Below are 17,399 nucleotides of genomic sequence, written 5' to 3' on the forward strand. Positions count from 1 at the left end.
GGTGAGAGAGCTGCGAAGTGTTTAATTGAGAAAAGGGCACCCTGCTTAGGAAGTCTCTTCTAAACACACACTGTGAAGTCCAACTTGGAGTTGCAAAGCGAGGCAGTGGCACCTATGGAACTGAGGGGTGAACTAAGAGCCAAAACCTGCTATGTTCAAACCTAACCTTTGCCTCTACTTCACTGCTGACTGTCAATTCACTTAATAGCTCATCCTAGGCCCATGTTGCTATGGTTAGATCCAAGCCATATGCTTATCTACCCATCTGAGTAGATTCATTAAAGTTATGGTATTTGAAAATTCAGACTTTGAAGACTGATGATATTTCTAGAAGTATAATTTCTGTATTTAATACTAGCTATATAAATGCATTAAAAATTCTGCAATTTTTAGAACAGATATACTCAACTGTCAAGACATCGTCTATAAAAGTGCTGTTAAGGCAAAGTGTTTTGTCTTTGATATTGTAGATCAGAAGAATCTTCAAGGAAAAGGACTTATGACTAAAAGAGTAAACATTTTTTTAATGTTTTAATGCTGTTTCTGCTGTTTCTGTCACTCATGGCTCTGTAGTTTCTTCACAGTAGCTGTCTTTTCTGCGTTTGCCACTGAAATCGATAAGGAGATGCTGATTAAAAGAAAACACATTGGAGGTCTTACTCTTCTGTTTGGGATTTAACCCAGGCTCTGGCTGCAATACCACACTGGCTGTGACCACAATGCTAAATCTTGCCTAGTCTCATCTTCCTGCACACGGACACATGCTCGAGTACCACCCCGACCTTCACTGACAGTTCCACTAGCACAAATGGGCCTTAAACTCAGCCATAGCCAGTCCTTAACATCACCCCTGCCAGACCCTCTACTTTTAAAAACTTGACTTCTGAGGGAATTTAGGTATAGAAAATACATTGTGCCTCAGTATTATTATTGTAAATAGACCATCATGATAACGTCTTTACAAAACAACCTTAATTACCACAGGTGTGGCAGGCATGCATTATTCTATGGAGGAGAGAGGCGTTCGTGTCCTACTTTCCCTGTTTCTGCATCTTTGCACATATATACTTTCCAGCCTTCCCATCTGTGAATCAAAGCAAGGTTGTACCCCCAAGTAAAGCCACTCGTGCAAAACATTTCATGTGCAGTGGAAGCTGAGATGTGGGCCTGGTGGAAGCCCAAAGAAAGGACTTCACCAACTTCTGGAATACAAAGGCTAATTCAACTGGGCACGGCATCTACCCCTATGGTGGTGAATGGCAGATAGAGAGGAACATACAGTGTTTTTGGCTAGTAAGTGCAGAACACAACAGCAACTCTCAGGTTCTCAGTACACCAGACAATGAGATCACTGTAGAACCAACTGCTCTATGTAAAATGGTGATACAGACCATCAGCTCAGCAACACGGGCTCAAGTTCAACAGAGTATGTACTACTAATGGCATGAAAACTGAGAAGGACAGAGAGCAATGACATCCTTTCCAGCAGTAAAAAAAAATTTTAAAAAATCCTCTTATGCTGTGTGTGACAACTATTTTCATTAGGTGCAGAGCCAAGAAAAAAAGGCATCATACTGAAAATAAAACAGGCAGTTTGAGGCTCATTATTGTGCCATTTGCCTGCACCTCTGTGTGGGCTGAGAATCCTTTCTGCCAGGTTTCTCGCTTTTTAAATATATCACAGACACACGCACAGACGAATTGTGAGGTATAGACCTGTCAGGAGGCAGACTAATGTCAGCACTTCAGCCTCCTGGCTGTCAGCTCTGATTCCAAATAACCTTTTGTCTTGTTGTTCCAGCTACTAAATTACAGATCAAGCAAAAAATGTAATTATACCACAAAAGGCCACAGACAGCATCTTAAAATACACTGAACTGTAAGCCGAGCAACAACAATAATAAAAAGATAAACTAGTATTACCTGTGGTACATAGCTAATCCAAAATGTTCCACAGTCCCACACGGATTATTATAGAACAGTTTACTACTTGCCAATCTCTGCTTTGCAGGGACAACCCCCATTTGTAATATAATTTTGATACTGGAAGTCTTGTGAAAAATACATTCCCCCGTTGAAATGAATATTCTATTATAGTGGTACTGAATTCTGTTGTATCTGTTGTTGTTGTTTTGCTTTATTTTGTTTTTCTCCCTAAGATGCAGAACTTAGTGTTGAGCACTAGCATTTTTTGAAGTAGTATGAGGTTGGGAATACTGTGACTTGTTTTCTATGCACAAATTTAGCTGCTGATTTTATACAGAAAGAAAAAACATCCAAAGTTTATAAGAATATATTATTCTCTCAATTAGTTCTGTTTATATTATGTTGGATTGGAAGTGCTATCTAATACTGAATTGTCTTGTTTATTAAAATCTGATTATTGGAATATTAAATATTCAGTGACTTGTCCTCAATTCTTGTATATGTCTATAAAAACATAACTACTCAAAATACTAAATTATTCTTAGCAACACCTGGCAAGATAAAAATAGGTGTTGTTATTACATGCAAACCTGCACAACTGTTAACCCAATCTACATGCAATCAGAAAGGCTGCCAATGGCTGAAATACTTAGCCTCCTCTTTCTTATTAATGTCATGATTCTTATCTTTATTCAAGAATTTGAGAAAGGCAATATAATGAGAAAGCATTAACATTTCAGTCACTGTCCCTTTATTTGCATTCTTCTACCTTAAACATAATTTGCAGAAGAATCAAATTTGCTATCCTCATTTGTTTGCACCAAAGAAGGTGGTTCTGAATTTGAGAAGTTACGAACACTTATTACTCTATGGATAGTTCTGGCACTGTCTGATACAGTACTCCATTCCCAAGTCTGATCTTGAATTTTGCTCCAGGGATTCTTCTTGTGTTGTAGAAACTCTAGATACTAAATTGAACTAACTGGACTTATTTATTCCCATCACAAAATTCTACTTAAAAGATACCGAGCAGGTAGATGTCTCAACTCCAGCAGTGCTCCACTGTGTGGTGCTTTAGTCTCCCCTTTACTGTTATCTAGTGAGATGCCTGTACCAAGATCTCCAGGTAACCTGGTCAGAGCTGTAGCCCATGCACTGTGAACCGTACTTCATTGATCTGTTGTATTAAACAAGCAGCCCAAATACTGCTGTACAAGCTGCCCATGCTGCGCCGGTTCACATAGTACTTATCCACATTTCTAGTTCTGGGCAGCCCTAACAAGGACCCCAACATGCCTCAACCCATGGCTATGCAGGCTTGCTCTTTGTGGTAGATGATACATTGTCACCTGCCCACTGCATACAGCAAAGGAAGCAAGTGCTACATATATACCCTAACAGTGTAACTTTCCTGCCTTCCTTCCTTCCTTCCTTCCTTCCTTCCTTCCTTCCTTCCTTCCTTCCTTCCTTCCTTCCTTCCTTCCTTCCTTCCTTCCTTCCTTCCTTCCCCTTCCCTTTCCAGTTTGCAACATAAAAATTGCTGAGGAATAGGACAAGGGGAAGTACAGAAGCTTTTGTGTTTTCTCATGGAATTCAGTGTCTACAGTTGGATGGTACAGAGCTTATACACAGCTCACATGTGGAGAATGAACAGGCCACTGAATTGAGAGCTTATTCAAAAACCACACTTGCAAAAATTCTCTACACAAAGTGTCATATGGAAGTTATACAAATCCCACATTGCACGCAATGTCCCATAAGAAGCAAGTTATATCAAATGATGACTTGACTTTATTCAATCTGGATTCTGCCAGCCCACAAAGAAACCACAATCCAGCCTTTTTCTTTAACTTCCTAGTACTTTGAGGTCTACAAGAAACCAAGTAATGTGAACAATGTCCTTGAAGATACACTCTCTTTATTCCAATCTCCGCCAGTATACCTCATTTTCATCCCTTCTAGAAGTGCCTTGAGCTCTGCCTGTAAATTCACTTGGCCTGATATATTTGACAATGCATTATAGACCAGATGGACTTAGGAAACTGCACTGATTGAATTAATCAAATCAAAGGGAGGGGAAGAGGGGAATCAAAGGAAATTATTTTTCCCCTACTTCCTAAAAAAATATAAATTAATAACACTAATTTATTTGAGGCAGTTGGAGTTGCCCAGGCCTCTCTCTACTTATATTTTAAAACACAGCCGTGTAAATACAGCCCAGCTGTGGTTAGGGACCTAGCCATTGTGTGCAGGGGGGCAGATGTCACTTCACTGTCCAAGTGATGTCCTGGTCTACTAGTATTTTCCTGCAAGCTGGGAAAATAACAGATATAAAAAACTTACAGAATATGGGCATCAAGATACTCTATTGAAAATTAAAATATGCATAAATTCATCTCTGAAACAAACCTGAACAGATTCTCCTAATGCCAGAGCACAGATGCTCTGAACACAATTTTCCATGTCCTAAGGCTATTAGGACATTCAGCTTTTGCCCCACCGCATCCCCTGGCATCAAATGATGCCATAGCTACAGCCTGCTTCGTGTGGGTGAGAAGAGGACAGGAAAGGGATGGGGAATGGGACTTTCCTTTCCCTGTGAAGAGGACTGGTCTGTCTGGGGCATGGCCAATATCAGGCAGAATGACGGGAAAGGATTTGCCCCTGTAATCCTGCTCTCATAGCAAGATCTGTTTTCCAAACTTCTCAGCACTGGCAAAACGAACACAACCCAGTTCAGACCTACATATTTAGCTCCCTTCGTATATGTCCCATTTTGTTTGTAAGAGCTAGAATTGAATATCTATAAATAGCTGTGCTGAATCAGAGGTCAATACGAGTTACAACAGGGCAGACTGATGGAAGACAGCATTGGTCTCAGACACCCGGCTGGTGATGGATGCAAGCTGGAGACCTACAATGCCCTTCCTTCCAGGGAAAGCTGCAACAACCTGTGCAAAAAGCACTGCGGTAACTCCTGCACTTCTGAAGAACTTTACCTTTACGCCAGGGCATTTGCAGCTACTCCAAAGGTTATAGCTGTCTTCTTAAAATATTGAGAGTAAGAATGAAGAATTTTTAGAACAGACGTGGTAAATATGGCATTTTTGGAAGAGGCTAAGTGTTCTGCCCCAGCAATGGCTGTGGTACTGGGGTTTCTCAAAGATGAACTGTGTGAAAAGGCATTTCTGAGAGCTCGCTGTGTTTATTTTCCCACAGATGGAGAAGCAGCAGCATATGGAAAACTGCAGCCTGGCTGAGCTAACAGGTGCCACACAGACACAGAAGAAAGGCATATGTTCTGCCTTTGACTATTTTGCCCTAACCACAGGACACTATTACCTTAAAATGCCATCTCTGAGATAAAAAACTGTTCTCTGCCTTTACATGAGGAGAAATATTAGGTTTCCTTCATATGATTTTTAAAAACATATTAATTATTCCTACATTCAGCCTTTCAGACAAGTAAAATAAGTAAGTCATACCCAAACATGTTTGCATTTTAACCCATCACTATTGATACAATTTCTCTAAGACTAGAGCCTTCCATAGGACCATTGCCATGTACATCTACACCTTATCACACTACATTTAATAATCTAAGCATTGATATACAAGTGACTTTTCCAGCTAAAGAATAACTTTGAGGCTGAAGTAAGCAATTGTGTCTTTGTGTCTCATTTTTTAAGAACATGCTGAATGCCTGTTTAAAAAAGGCATCTGGCAGTCCTGTTCCCAGGAAACTGCACCAGGGTATTCCTCCCGTCACACCAGCACAAATGGGTGTCAGCTGTGGAAGACGCTGTAATATGGTCCCTGGAAACTCTTAAGTAAATATGCCACCTAGTGTTTAATTGGGACAATTTCATTCATAAATCATCTTAATTGATGCCTCCAAAGCTGTTTCCTTCAAGTCTACATGGTATAGAGTCTAGCAGAGATATCTTGAGGAGTCTTCTCCCTCGCTGCCTACCCCCCTCCAAAAAAAACAAAAAGCCACTGTACAGCAGTCCTGTGAAAGAAGTATCTTCATCCCCTGGGACTGTTTAGCTCCTGATAGACTCTGCCAAATGGGCAAACTCAGTTTCCAGCCCATCTTGCCCTTTGGAGAAGCCTGCTCCTCAGACTGCAGTGAGCAATCCAGGCAGCACTGGGAGCTGACCTGGGGATCTCTCCCAGTGCTAAGATCCCAAACCAGTCTGATGGATGTAGGAAAAGCCGACTTGTACCACCAGCCAAATGGCACCTGGTCCAGCACATGAGCAGAGTGAAGGAAGCAGGGCTTCCTGCATCTCCCTGCCTACAGGCACTGGGTACAATTGTTCTGAGAAGCTGAAGCACTGTCCCCAGCTAATAGCTTGCTGGGGACAATATGTTACCACATCAATAGGTATTGTTTTAGATAGATGGATGAACCAGCAGAAAATCATGCAAAGAGGCTTTCGAAGTGTAACAACTACTATTTCTCTTGACATTTAGTAGATACAGAACTCCTCCTGAGGTTATGATAATGTTCTTCCTCGCCTCTAGCACTGGCTGGATAGTGGCACATGTGGCTTAAATGCACACAACCCCCTCGACTCTTGACAGAAGAGATACTCTATGTATGGATGTGGCTTGACTCCTTCTCATGTGCACAAAACATGCCAAATTGTCTTCTTAAATTCTCTCGATGTTTCTGCCATGGCCACTCATTATGTTTCTAGGGATTAGGTTTGTACACTGAGCAGCATCACAGCACAAACCATCCTGAGTTTTTGGTAATGTCTTGTTTACACATTTTCCCAATCAATAAAAATCTTAAACGAAACTGCAGTCCCTGAAGTACTTCATCAGCTACCTTTCCCCAGCGTATGAAGTTGCTGCCTATCTAGAATCTGCTTGAAACTCTTCTACCTATTTTCAGTCCATGTGACCACATTCATGCACCAACCAATTTGAATTAATGTCAAGAGTATGCTTTCAAGAGACATTGTACTACTTTGGTAAAAATCCAATTATTCTGCATCTGCTGCATTCTTTTCATTCAATACTTTTGTAAATCTATCAAAAAGGCAATCAAGTCTAACTGGCGGTATTCATTCTTTATAACCCATGCTGACGACTGTGCATAGTCTCACTGTTCTACAGGGCTGAGAATATATTACAAAAAAGAGCCCATTGTTACAACTTGTACTTTTCACACCACAGTGTCTTCTTTTCCAAATATTAACAGCTATAAAAAGCTTGGGTCCCTGATCTTTGTCGTCAAGCCTCAACTGAGAAGACTTTGAATAGCGGGTCCTTTGCTGTTCCCATTTACTAGTTGCCATCCTGCCCACGCCTGCCAAATCTGCTGCTTTACATTGCATGGCAGCTCCCGTGAGCTCCACCAGCCCTGTGGCTGACACTGCGGCTACCTGATAGCTGCTGGCTCAGCCCAAGGGTGAGCAGGCACATCCCCCAACTGGGTTCCCAGTATTCCCATCTCTGGGGCGAGGGTGTGCGCTGCTACACTGGCTTCCCATGGTGAGAACCCAGATGAAAGATAAGGTATCAGCTTGGCCTCTGCAACTGTCTTCACTTGAGTGTGCACAGGGCTTGGTGGTGAGACCTCCTGCACCCCGGGCACAGAGGACAACACTCAGTGGACTTGATGGCCTGGACATACTTTGTATGATCAGAAAAGCTAATATCTAGAATGTGATGGGACAAGTGCCAAGCAGCATGTGAGGACAGAAAGCCAAAAGGCAGGCAAGACATTCCTTGGCTGAAGATCTGCAGACCATACAGGATATGGAAGAGGAAGAGCTTAGCATATCTTGGCTAGTGTTAAGCATTTTGCTGGACATCACAATCGCAGCTACACTCAATTCCTCACTAATGAAGTGGGAATTCAGAAGGCAAGGTGGAATATACCCTCCTCTGAGTGACACAGGGAAGAACCAAATCACTGCGTTCCTTAGCTAGGTTTGTAAGAAGTGTTCATCTAGATAGGATGAATCAGAACCTAAATAACATATTTTTTTTCATGCACAGAAACCCACAGAGAAGTAAGACTAAAAGTTACCTTAACAGGTTTTCCTCATACCTCAGGTATCAGTGATATCTATGCCATTTCTCAAAGATATTTTCTAATGTGTTTCTATGCCATCAGACAAGGGAGATTTTGTTATACCCTCAGGCACTCCATGACAGCATTTCAATGTTCTTTTATTTTTTCTCCCTTACTATCTAACCTGCAATGTTCCTCACTGTATTTTAGGCCTGTCATCTCTTTTCATGTCCAGCATGAACACAGAGGACAAATTATTGTTTTCCTTCGAATTAGCCAAAAAAATGCATGACCTAAACAAACAACAATATAACTAAAATACTTATTATGAGTACTTATTATAATAAATTTTAATATTTTTATTTTTTATTTTTTATTTTAATAAATTATAACTAATTATAATAAATACTTATTATAATAAATACCAGTCACTATTTAAACATTTCCCTTTTGACATGAATTCCAAATCCTCCACTAACAGAAATCAGTATCTTTCTTATTGTTAAGAAGTTAAACTCTTGTCTTCCAAGATCAAATGACTGCAGTTTACAGGCACCTGTAAGAATTTATTGCCAATTCCTACACCCTGTTCCAAGATTTGTGTGATTTAATCAAGTATGGATTTTTACTTTAAAAATTGAATTTTATTTTCCAGTGATTAGACAAATGCAATGTTTGTACTGAAGGCTCCAACCCAATCCCTATGGAAGCTTGTTTATACTAACTTAATACCATCAAACTATTTAAAGAGTATAAAAGTCAAGACAAAAAAAAACACCCTCATATAAACATTTTATTCGTAATATATCAAATAAGGCATGTTTTTATGCAACAAACATCTAGCTTTATGAAAATTACTAATTAGTTCATAATAGGAAAATACCCAAGAGGAAAAGATTAATTTATGTATTCAGCAGAGCCTAGCTGCAGATACAGTACTGCACTTGAAGAAATACAGAACCAAATCGCATTTGCTTTAGCACTACTATAAACACTTCTGGTGCATTTAATCATTTCTGGTACTAATCTGACATTCTCATTTGAGAAAATCTATCTACAGCTGTAGATAGAATCTGCACCTGGAGTTGTAGATTCAGGCATGAAGTTTTCGCACGGTTTCCACTAGGCTACCCTTACAAAATACTGCATAAGGAAATCCTTCAGCTGTAACAAACGTCATATTCACCTTTGCTACATATACTTTGTAGTGCCCTGAACTGCTCCAAGACCCAGTGAAATCACTGGGGGTCTTCCCGTTAATGTCAGTAGCAATTGGATCAGATCATATCTGTCACATCATGTCGTCTGTGTAAATTAGTGTTGCCTACAACTTACGAGCTCTCTTCAGGCATAATTGTATCACTGATTACGCTTAAGGCAAAAGTCATGAATCCTCAGCTGATGGTATTAATGTAACAAATCACAGTAACCTAGAGAGATGTTACCAGCTCAGAGTAGCAATGTAAGCAAACACTTTGCAATGGAATCTCTCTTTCTCTTGATTCTACCAATTTTCATTACTGTTAAAATGAGCCCAAATTATTCTTCTCAAAAAACCTTTCCTAATCAGGCAAAACATTAGGTATTAGTCTGGTTAGGTGTGCCACAAAGAAATGTTCCTTCTCCCGTGCACGAATATAGATAGTCAGAGGGAAGAATAGAAAAAGATATTTTCCATGATTGTACTTTGGTAGCTTTTATTTTTATCCCTTGTATATTACCTATTTCATATTTATGATGCTTTAAAGAAAAAAAGAAGCTGCAAAGAGGCACAATGAAACACATTGGATAATACAAAAGAATGCCAACATTAAAAGGCAAAAGAAAATCATCAAGCAGCTAAATTTTCGGGAAGATGGTATTTGTCATTCCAAATATAAATCTGCTTACCACCAGATCTACTGTATTTTTATAAGCTCCTCCTCACTGTAGTATAATACCAAGGAGTGTTCTGGGTTAAATCAATACTAAATGCTAACAGTTATTTAAAGAAGACAGTGGGGTATGTAGCTAAGTACTTGTGTCAGGGCATGCCACAGTTCAGTACGTACATGGGGTATTGTGTGTACAGAATACTGCTGTTCAGGACAAGCCAGAGTGATTGATGAAAGGAATTAATTACTTCCAAAGACATTTTGATGTGTAAGCTTGTTGCTTGTAGAAGCAAAAATGCCACATGCCTTTTATCACTGCGTGTCTTACTGGAATCTGCAGAAGGCGGCCATCTTCATGTGCAGGCTTTATGGTGCTGCTTATCAGCGTGGTGTCTAAACATCTTCCACACAAAATCAGTACTGCCATGGAGAATCCCCTGTGAACTGTGTGGATGTTCATACAGGAGTGAGACCTTAACCCCTAATAAAAGAACGTGGTGGTGGGGGGGTGTTAATGTCCCCATAGAAGAGAGCATTTTAATTTGCTCTCACTAAGCAATGTAAAACACACCAGCTCAAATTATCAGTGCGGTTCTAGCCCAGAGCCTGCATGAACAGATGTTTCTGCTCACTCTCCCCTTAACCCCCTGATCTGCTGCCAGCACATTGCTGTACCCTGCAGCCCTCACCTGAAAGGAAATGCTCAACATCTGGGTAGACATCTCAGCAGAGAGTTAAATACTAGCTAGTAACCTGTAATGGGATCATTAGAGGTTTAGAGGAGCTGCAGAATGGAAAGAATAATGAATAAGTGAAAGACTTAAAAGATTTCTTTATCACTGGCTAACAGCAGCACCTGGAGAAAATTCAGGGAAGAGACAAAAGATGGAGAGGTAGGATGAGGCTGAAAGGCCTTCGAAAAGGAACGTGGTGTGAATAAAAATGCAGAAGTGCAAATACTTATAAAAACTGAACCAAACCAGATTCTCTTAAAATTGGCTATCTCCTGCGCAGTTTTGATGTAAGGAAAACTGTAGTGCCCCTAACAAAATTTAGTTCCATAACCAGATTACATCTACAATTAAGGGATGTTGGAAAACAGTCTTTCCTGGAAGTCCTGCAATTCATTCTGTGGGAAACTGTGTGTGAGCAGCATGATTAATGAGGACAGTAATACCAATTTCTACTTCTAGCAAAGTTATTCTTCCTTTTCTGTCACCTTTGCCTTAATAGGAATAGCTTTCTTATCTATTATTTGCGTGGGATTTTCTGCCGAGGAAATCTACAACCTTCCAGACTCTGTAATATGCTTATCTTTCCAGTTCCTTAGTTCTAGCCATGGTATTAACAATGGGATTTGTCATTTGAACATAAATGCACGTAAAGTAAGGAGCTCCAGCACAACTGACTGGGAGGTCACCATGCCAAGCAGCAATACACAGTGGTCTGCACTGTCCTGCTGCTAAGCCAAGTCTCCGCATGCAGCTCTTTCTTGGGTGAGCTCAAAATGCTACACGATTCTTCCTAGGCTGTCATTGTTACAGGCCTCTTGCTGCTCCTGGCATGCTCTCACAACCAGAAAGCAGAACAGGCACTCCAGACCCGGCTCCAAGCACGCCCATATTTCATGTGCAAGTGGTATGCTTGAACTGACTGAGCCAGATCCTCCTTGGAGAGAATTCGACGGGAGCTCTGCCAGGATGTGAGTGAGTGGAGACCTGGCACTGACAAAACCTTCCTTAATTTTCACTGCGTTTACCAGCAGTTTGTCCTCCCTCAGATAGGTTAAGACCAACCCTTTTGCAAATACTTGCAGCTCAACCACTCTCAATGATTTTCTTGAACTCCACTGTTCCATTCTCATTTCTCTCCCCATGCTACCATAAATATTTGAGAAGCTACAAGGCAAACCAAACGGATGAAATGCTCTTCCATAAGACCAGACTCGAAAAAAACAAAAACAAAAAAGAGAGAGAGAGAAAGCCAGGATGGTTTATTTTCAACAACAGCTTTTACCTGCCTAGAACAGTCCCAAAACTCCAGCTGCATTTACTTCCATTATTTCAATTTTTTGAATATATTTTCCCAAATTTCACTTGCTGCTGTAGGATTAAAGAGAAAGATTTTTTTTCTCCTTGCCAGAGATATAAAGACAGCTGACGCAGTAATGGCAGCAGTTTCATGATAAAGTGATATACGGTAGCGATAAACGCTTCAGAAATGACGTATTTTACTGAGTGACTATGGCAATTTTTTCTCTCCTACACAAGGATTAATTGCTCGCAGCGAGTTACACTTCTACCTTCATAGCATCAGGTCCTTATCTGCCCTAAACCTTCCACTGCATGTTGATTTTCCCCAAGTACGGTGTTCCACGAACGGAGCACGAAGCAGGGGATCACGGCCTGCCCAAGCCTCAGTCACAGCCCTAACCAGGCAACATACAGTGCTCAAACGTACAAAAAAATGTTTCCCTATCCAAAATCCTTTTTAATGTTGGACCGTGTTATAAGGACAATTGCCTGCACTGCTAAGAAAATATTTGCAGCATGCTCTTCTCCTGCAACACTTTATTCCTAAAAGTCCTTGTGGCTCCTTTTAGATTAAAGATCTTTTAAACAATTCAGACTAAAATGTGGAGTCTGTATCTATGAATTTAGCACCTCTTCAAAGTTAGACAGAAATAACTTTTGGATGAGACATCAGCGTTAGGTATCTTAAAACAAACATTTTCTTTGGCCTATTACAAAAGATGTTGGGTAAAAAAGCAGGAACAACAACAGCTTAATCCAGCCCTCGTATCACACCTCCCTTCTGGAATGGGCATGACTCCACTAATTACAACCTCCAAGAAATTGTAATTATGGGAACAGACAGATACCCCAGGCAGCACCAAGACATTTCATTCAAATGCGTGCTTCCCCTGCCAGCCCGTGCCTTGGTGACAACCTTCCCCCGACCTACCCAAAGGGGAGCCGCAGCTCCGCAATGACTGAGACATTTAGTAATTTCCGCTGTCAACATGGGACACGATGAAAGGGACTGATTCCCGGCATGGTGTAACAAATCTGCTAAGGGGATGAATGCCTTCAGATGCAGTTTCACACTCTGGAATTGGTTTCAGTATAAAACAAAATTTCACTTGTAAAAGCCTAATCTGTAACAGAAGCGCTGATGCTTAACCTCAGAGTGCTAAATTCTCCTGTTCCTTTTGAGAAATAATGCAAGTTTCTGTCCTGCGTGTAAGGCTTACCCCCCATCATTTCTGAAACATTCAAAATACTCCAGGCAGCACTTTCAAATAAACCAGGTCAATTACTGAAAAATTACCTTTTACCTGTTCAAGTAGCCAAAGAAAACACAGCTTACAAGGAATTCAATTATGTTTTCACACATGCAACAAATAAGTTACTTTGCAGAAATATGTCAGACTGAATATTCATTGAATATACATCATGAATATACATTTAGTTCTAGTGGAATGAGTTTTATTGGAGTAGTTGTTGTAGGCAAAAGCTTTGATCTGGGGGCAAAGCACACCTTTTGTCTGAAATGCTATACAACACATGACAACCACAAGCAAAAATCTGATACTAATACCTCTGAACTACCACTTTCCCAGTTTTATTACTGTATGTTAGAAGACATCTAAAGTTTGTGTGAAAACAAGAATCAGACTCCCTTTAGCTTCCTCTGTCTCTTTGTGCTATTACTAACAAACAATCAGTATTTCAATGATATATTCCATCTGAGGTTACCGTGGGGAAGAAAGGGGAATGGAATATCCCTGCATCTTTGCCTGCTCTCCAAACCTCTCCTGAGCTTCTAGGAACATATAAAGCAAAAGCAAACATGGTAGGAACTGTAAAGACTTCTGTAACTTTCTTTCAGCTGCTAATAAATTAGCTAAAGCAGCATTTTCTCACATGGATTTCCACAAGATGATGGAAAACTACAGGTACCAGTGAAGAAGAGCCTTGGGATTCTTAACTTATCAGTGCTGAGGCCCTAGCTGATGTGGCATGTGAGCACACCACCCTGCCTACTTAGCCCTGCTCCTCTTGTAGCTGTGATGGCTCCTACTCCTCTTGGCAAGGAAAGTGTGTTAGAAACAGCTGCTATTTCTCCTTCTGCTGCTTTCCCTCAGTGGGAGGAAGGCAGAGACAGTTGCCAGCAATGCAATGGCTTCACTGAAGCCAGCTATTTTTACATGAGTGCAGGCTTGCAGGCTGCCACTGCCTGACTGTTCAAAAATCCAGATAAGTGCTTGTAGGATAAGGACCTGAGGCACTGCCATTTGCACCACAAATCACCTCCGAGGTAACTAATACTTTAAACATTTTAATTTCATTCAGCTGAAGTACAGACGAAAAGACCTAATCCAACCACTAATGAGATCCAGAGGTGTATTTCCACTATAATCAACAGTGGAAGCTACATCAGGTCCAAATGTGGTATTTTTGAGCACAGGTGCCCAGAAATAAGGATGGAGCTTTCTAGTCACTGTAAGCCATTATTATTATTATTAATTTTTTTTTTTTGAGCTGGTATCAGATGAAAGTATCGTCCTGTCCTTTGTGCTGCATTTCCACTCACATGAGGTAGACTGGGTATCAAATCTGGCTGAAAATTCACCTTACAGCTCAGTTACTTCTAATCTGGAGCAGTTTTCTAGTGTCACCTACTGTGTAGCTACATAAAACTATATGTCAGCAAAAAGGAGGTGGTGAAAGAGAGAGGGAAGGGGCTCTTTCACAACAGCTAGCACACTGTTGTTTTAGAAGTGTTTTTACAGTACTTACCCCAAACTGCCTAACCAGAAAAACAACATCCTACTCCCAGCACAAAAACCCCCCACATAATCAGTTATGAAATACAAGCTACTAAAACTTCCTTCTGAAGTCTTTGAGAGCAATGCAGTACATAAAAGACCATTAGTCCTCAACTGCAAGAACTGTAAGTAAAACTAAGAAAATGTTGAAATTTTGAATATCTTTGCTTTTGTTTTTCTTTGTGCAAAAATTTCCTGGAGAACATAGCATGATTGTTAACGGTCACAATTGTTTTATTATGCTAGTCATTTAAAAGTCAAAATTCAATTTCTTGTGCATGTTAGAGCATTCACAACCAGTGTTCAAATGCAGGAGTCAACCAAATAAACTGGAAACCTGTCCCTGTATAGTATCCACTCCCCTTGCAAATTGCAATGCCATTGAATCTAAAACGTACTGTCCATTCTCCAAAGGATTTCCCTGAGGCAGTACACCTTTCTTTAAAAATGTCATTATTAATGGAATTAATTTCTTACAGAGGATGAATAGGTTTACATGCCAGGTCAGTTACTGGAGCGATTGCTACCACTGAGAAATCCAACCCAGTATATCATCAGTCAGTGCCGATACATGAACCCAACAGATAATAACTATGCTACAAATGTCCTAGAATGATGAGGATACACACACACACACAAAAAAAAAGCAGATTTTTTTTATCAGTATTAATATATGACAGCAAATTCCTCCCTTGATTCCCAAATACAATCCAGCTCTAGTTCCCAGCTAGCTAGCCAACACACAGAACACTAAAATCATCAGTCATACAGGAGGAATATATTCACAAACATCAATAAGTTAATCCACCATGAACGCTTGCCTCCAAAAAAGTTTTGTTTGAGAGTTCTTACTGCCCTGCCACATGGGCAATGAAAATATCCATGTCTTGTGTGTAGACAGAAGACTATTTCTCATATGTAAAAGAACTTCTAATTTTACATCTTCAGCTGGATGCTAACTGCATGAGATTCCCAATATATTATTATATAAGTAAGTCCTAGTCCATACAATGCTATGGAATATGAGCGCATGAGAGAAGGATATCAAAGAAAGCCCACTTCAAATGAGAAAAGTGAGAGGAGGAGGAAGACACGTGACACCCCAATTTCAGACCCACACACCAAGGCCTTGGCAGAAGAGAGGAGCTTTGCACTGTGAATGGAAAGATAACAAACTTGAGCTATGGTGAACGGTTGATGGGAACCAGGTTCATAATCAGAGACCTACTGTGGAATATGCTTGAGTATACATGGACGAAGAAATGTAACTTGTGAACAGTTTCATTTGCAGTTAGCCAGTATATATATCTATATGCATATATATTTATATACACAATGAAAACATTTGCATTTGGTACTTGTTAGAAAGCTTTCATCATAGGCTCCAGTCAAATATTAGTTGGGAGCCAAGATCACATTACCAGGATATAAACATTTCAGTGGGATAGTAATACTTGATGAAGTATAGAAAAATATATATTAAATTGTCTTTAGACAAAAGACTTTTTCTTTTACATTTGATAGAATGACTGACTGCCAAAATGTTAAACTGAATACATACCTTTTCAACTGGGGTATTTTCTTCACTTGTTACACTTGCTTTTCTTGATTCGTTTTTTGTTCTGCTCAACCTCCGGGACACTTTCTCTCTAAGCAAAGTGGCATATCCAATGTGTTCATAGATGGGGTTGGTTGTCATTTTGGAAATATACTCCGAAGCCTTTGTTTCTATATACAGTGTTATCAAGCCATCTGTTACCAGATCATGGATTGATTCAAATCTTTTCTCCCCAACGAAATGCTTCCCATCATAGAACAACCTGTAGTTTAAGGTCTGATTGCCAAATCTGCATATACCAGAAAAAAAAAAGGAGGGAGAGAAGAAAGAAGTGTAAGAAATAATTCACACTGGCAAAACACACAGGAGGTAATTTTGATGACGAGTCTACGTATCTAGATTGCATATGGAATATGCACATGGTGCAACTGCATCATTGTGGTATCCCAACCAAAATTCACACCCGAACCTAACTACATCACATGGAGTGGGCTACAGACCTGAGGCCAATTTGTCTGCAACAAGCCACATGACGCACATGACAGGGTTTAAACAGGGTTTAATCTAAATTCTAAAGGGACTACCACAGCAAACAGAAAGGCGTCTTGTCACTGACATGACCTTACACGGGGATGCATAATTGTGTTAAGGGCTGTTCCATCCTGAAATGTTTCTGAGGTGCAGAAACTGGAAAATCTTAATCACCATGGGTGTATTTACATCTCTCATTGAAGAGAGGTGGACACCTCTAACAAAGAACTTAAAACCCCTGGGGTCTGAACCACCCTCTGACAGGAAGGCAGGGAGACTGAGCTCCTAAATCACAGGCACAATTAGATGCCTCAAGTTCTGTGGGGTAACGCTAGCCCTACATAGCTATTTATGGCAGGTGCAAACTATGTTTTTTAAAAAAAATGGATTAAAAGGCAAAGTGATATAGTAGCACATTCTGCTACAACACCAAGGTGGAATCCTACTCTTGACTAAAGGATTCAAAGATATGACGTTAGGTTAAATGGTCCTTATATTGCATCAAATGTGCATATTTCTGCATACTTTGTTGTGCATTCAAATCAAACTGTTTAAGTCTCTTACTTTTTAGCCACATTTTTCATATGAATTCCCAATTTATAATCAAATTCAGTTTTTGAGTCTACAAATAACTATCCCAATGGA

The 17,399-nt window shown here is 40.1% G+C and overlaps 1 protein-coding gene across 1 annotated transcript in view; it reads right to left on the reverse strand.

Moving 5' to 3' along the window:
* CHN2 (chimerin 2) overlaps nucleotides 1–17,399 on the reverse strand; it is a 165,796-nt gene that overhangs the window by 51,418 nt on the left and 96,979 nt on the right. The window contains exon 6 of the mRNA XM_083823554.1: nucleotides 16,227–16,512. Coding sequence (XP_083679680.1) covers nucleotides 16,227–16,512 — 286 coding nt within the window. The remainder of the gene's footprint in view (nucleotides 1–16,226; nucleotides 16,513–17,399) is intronic.

Source organism: Anser anser (genome assembly GCF_964211835.1).
Source record: "Anser anser genome assembly, chromosome: 2".
Lineage (NCBI taxonomy): Eukaryota > Metazoa > Chordata > Aves > Anseriformes > Anatidae > Anser > Anser anser.